We start from the raw sequence: 3,893 nt of genomic DNA on the forward strand, positions 1-3,893 counted from the left end.
ATCTGTTGGGTCAGAAGTGTCTTCGAAAGTGTTCAACGGACGAGGATTGCAAGAGCAAGAAGAAGAAATGCAGATGCGACGGTATTTGCGGGATGTCTTGCATCAAGCCCGAGAGAGAGTGTCCGGTGCTGAGCGACATCCAGCACGGTGTAATGACGATGACGGGGAAGTTCTTCGGCGATCGGGCGCATTACACCTGCGATCCTGATTACTACACCGTCGGCCTGACCGAGAGAACGTGCAGGGGCGACGGTAAATGGACGGGAACGACGCCTTCCTGCAAGAAGGACGCGAGCTCGTTTTGCTCTCAACCGCCCAAAGTGAAAAACGCGCGACACAACGCGCCCGCCGAGCAGACCACCTTTGATCTGGGCAGCGACGTTCAATATTCCTGCGATCACAGGTATACGACTACCGGGATCAGGAAGGCCAAGTGTTTGATGATGGACAGCGTTGCTAGCTGGTTCGGGCCTGATATCACATGCGAGCCGAAAGTCTGTGGACCTCCCGCGGATATCGCCAACGGATGGCACGCCGGTATGTATATTTTCTTCCTTTTTTCTTTTTTTTCTTTATTTTAGGATACGCATGGATAGTTTGTCTGATTGGAGGGAAGAGATATCTGGATCTTTGTCTGGTGACATTGAATATTAAGATTGATAAAGAATTGATACTGGGACGAAATTTTTTGTACGAATAATTCTTGGATCTTTGATTCAACTTGCTATTGTTTTATAAATCTTTATTTATAAAATTCGAAATTTCTCGAAGAATCAATAATATTTTAATGTTCTGTGTCGTTGAATTAAAGAAGAACATGCATTATATCCGTATTTAAGAAGTTGATCCCTTCTTCTAGAAAAAGATAAAGACTTTCTTTTTTTAATTCAATGAAAGCTTCGCGTCGTCGTTATTCAATACCTGGCACACTTGTAAATATTGCCACCCGAGATCACGTTGCTTTTTGTTAAAAGGTGAATGTTACACGTACGACTGCCGCGTGTCGTATCACTGCGCGGATGGCTACGAATTGGTTGGCAAAGCGGAAAAATTGTGTCTGGAGGATGGCACATGGACCCCCAAAGAATCTCCACAATGCGTCCAAGCAAGTATTTCTTTTTTGACAATCCATATCTCTGATAGTATAGAAATAAGAATACAATATAATTATATCCCAATACATATTATTAATCCAGGTATTCGAAACTAATGGACCAAGAACATTTTGCTATCATCCCTCTATATAATATATATATAGAAATGATAATATATGTATATAGAAGTATTTTTTTAAAATTCTTCTCCCTTTTCCTCCCTTCCACGTTCTCGTGCACTCGTTTCTCTTCGAGCCAAGAAATGTTTCCTGTTCAGGTTACAACGGTGCAATGCCCGAAACCGGAGAATCCAGTGAACGGGAACGCGGTGTACACCTCGTATGCATACAATTCGATCGTGTCGTACGAGTGCAAGTACGGATACACGGTGGTCGGCGCAACGACCAGACGTTGCGGGGCAGATAGAAAATGGACCGGAAAGACACCTACCTGCCAGGAGATTAATTGTGGTTCACCTGGTGTCCTGTACAACGGTTGGATCGAGAATATCGAGGCGGGTGAGTCGCATGATGGGACAACGAAGGAAATTCTTTATTAATAAGCACGAGCATAACTGTTACGAGAATAAAGAAAATCGAAAAATATTTTTTTCACCGCTGAAATGGAACAAGAATTTATCCAGGAATTTTTTTAATTTAATATCGAGATTCGATATTACAAACTTTTAGATTAAAAATATTTTTATATTCCATTCCGCTTTGATATATTCTTGTTCGAGAGAAACGAATTACAAATTTATTCGTGTTAATTACACTTCCCCTGTTTCAAACACAGAATATCATACAAATTGGATTATTATTCTTCTACATTCTCATTTTCATAAATCAAAAAAAAAAAAAGAAAAAAAGAATAAAGCACTCACGAATTTCAAAAAAAAAAAGATGTTCATAAATTCTCCACTGACCTCTTGACACGGTATTCCAACAGGTACCGGCCTTGGTGCGAGCATAATTTTCCGGTGCAACGATCACATGAAACTCGAGGGAAATACCTCGTCTGTCTGTCAGATCGACGGAAAATGGCGTTACCCGGTGCCTCAGTGTCTCGCCCCGTGCGTGGTCCCGCAGATAGAGAACGGCAACATCACGGTGGCGAGCCACGACAGGGACCACATCAACAACGTGACCGTGGTCGAGCATGGCGAGAGATTGCTGGTCTCGTGCGAGGAGAATTACGAATTCGCGGCGAACAGCACGCCGGTGGTTTGCAATAATGGCACGTGGTCCATTGTTCCGAGTTGCTCGCCGGCCAGGTGCAAGCAGCTGCCTAGATCGCCGAAAAACGGGATGGTGATAGCGCCCAAGACCGATCACGGGATGAAGGCTGTGTTTAAATGCAAGGACGGGTTCGAGATAGTCGGTGGTGGGCCGTTGAACGCCTCGTTTTCGGTCGAGTGCCAATACGGCAACTGGATCGGAGACATTCCCCATTGCAACCAAGTGTTCTGCCCTTTTCCCGGTTTCATCGAGAACGGGAAGGTGTTCCTGATGGGCAACATGGGTGTCTACGATTACAGGCCTTATGTCAGGAAGGTTGTGAACAACAAGCAAATTATGTACGACTGCGACAAAGGTTACGTGTTGGACGATGGGCCCACTGGGGCAACTTGCATCGGGGGCAGCTGGCATCCCAAAGAGTTGCCCAAGTGCATCCCTGGACAACATCCCAGGCTCAGATGGAGCAGGCGTAGGAGGTCTGTGAACGAGGAGGATCTCACCATGAATTACAGGTGAGTTCGAACGAATAATAATATATGATTGAATTTGTTCGTATTTGAAATATAGAAAAGAAGAAATAGAATTTATGAAATTACTTTGCACGTGATTATTGTAATTAAGAAAATAGAGATTTCCAAAAGTTCGACGATAAAATCGTTAAATCTGTGCAAGTGGAATTAAATCTTTTTCCAGAAAATTTATCGAGTTCTTCCGCAAGATCGGGAAGAAGTTGCTGCATCTGGAGATGAACAAGGGCAAGGAGCACTCGAAGCACAAACTCGAATCGAAGAATTCGAACTCGAGCCGTCACGACAACACCACGGAAGCTCCGTCGTGGAAGAAGCATTCGGGCCACGGGAACAGGTCGCGTCTCCGCGAGGAGAAGATGATCGACTTCCTGAAGATCGTTTACCGTAAACTGCAACGAATCGACGCGAGGCAATCCAACAATTCCACGAACGGGAGCATGCACGATCTCCTGAACGCCATGAGCAAGAACTTCTTCCACGTGGATCTGTCCGAATCTAGGCGAAACAATTCCGGCAGAGGTCGTTCGGACTTCGAAATACGAAATCAAAGGGAATTCATCAAACTGAAGAGGGAGTTCGAGAGAATAATGCGGTTCTACAACAAGTCGATGCGTTGGAACGAGAAGCAGAATCGGAAAGATTCGAAGAAGAAGGGCCAGTCTCACGGGGAGAAGGGGAAGAAATCGAAAGACAAGAAGAAACACCGTAAGAATTATTACAAAGGATTCTACGAGTTCGTGAACAGTTACGTGACCGAGAAGTTGTCCATGCTAGAGAATCGAAACGCCACCGAGGAGTTGATGAGAAACATGAAGATCGACAAGTTCACGGTACGTAACGGAACAACGTTCACAGTGGGCGAGATGTACGCCTTCTTCAAACATATCATAGAAGCCAAATTGAACGACACGACGGAAGATGCGACGGAAGCATCGACGACCGTGTCTTCCACGTCCACGAGCGCAACCTCCACCGCCATTCCTGGCGGTAACAGCAGCAGCGGTGGCACAGTGGCGCCACCTAGCAGCGCG

At 45.3% G+C, this 3,893-nt stretch overlaps 1 protein-coding gene across 1 annotated transcript in view; it reads left to right on the forward strand.

The window, feature by feature from the left end:
* Positions 1-2: 2 nt before the first annotated feature.
* Positions 3-3,893, forward strand: part of LOC102679860 (protein lev-9) — a gene marked incomplete at its 5' end in the record, with an annotated part of 5,224 nt that continues 1,333 nt past the window's right edge. The window contains 5 exons of the mRNA XM_031509859.1: positions 3-537; positions 975-1,105; positions 1,372-1,612; positions 2,043-2,844; positions 3,026-3,893. The exon at positions 3,026-3,893 is cut by the window's right edge and continues 284 nt beyond it. Of these exons, the coding sequence (XP_031365719.1) occupies positions 3-537; positions 975-1,105; positions 1,372-1,612; positions 2,043-2,844; positions 3,026-3,893 (2,577 nt within the window). The remainder of the gene's footprint in view (positions 538-974; positions 1,106-1,371; positions 1,613-2,042; positions 2,845-3,025) is intronic.

Source organism: Apis dorsata, unplaced genomic scaffold, assembly GCF_000469605.1.
Source record: "Apis dorsata unplaced genomic scaffold, Apis dorsata 1.3 scaffold_188, whole genome shotgun sequence".
Classification (NCBI taxonomy): Eukaryota; Metazoa; Arthropoda; class Insecta; order Hymenoptera; family Apidae; genus Apis; species Apis dorsata.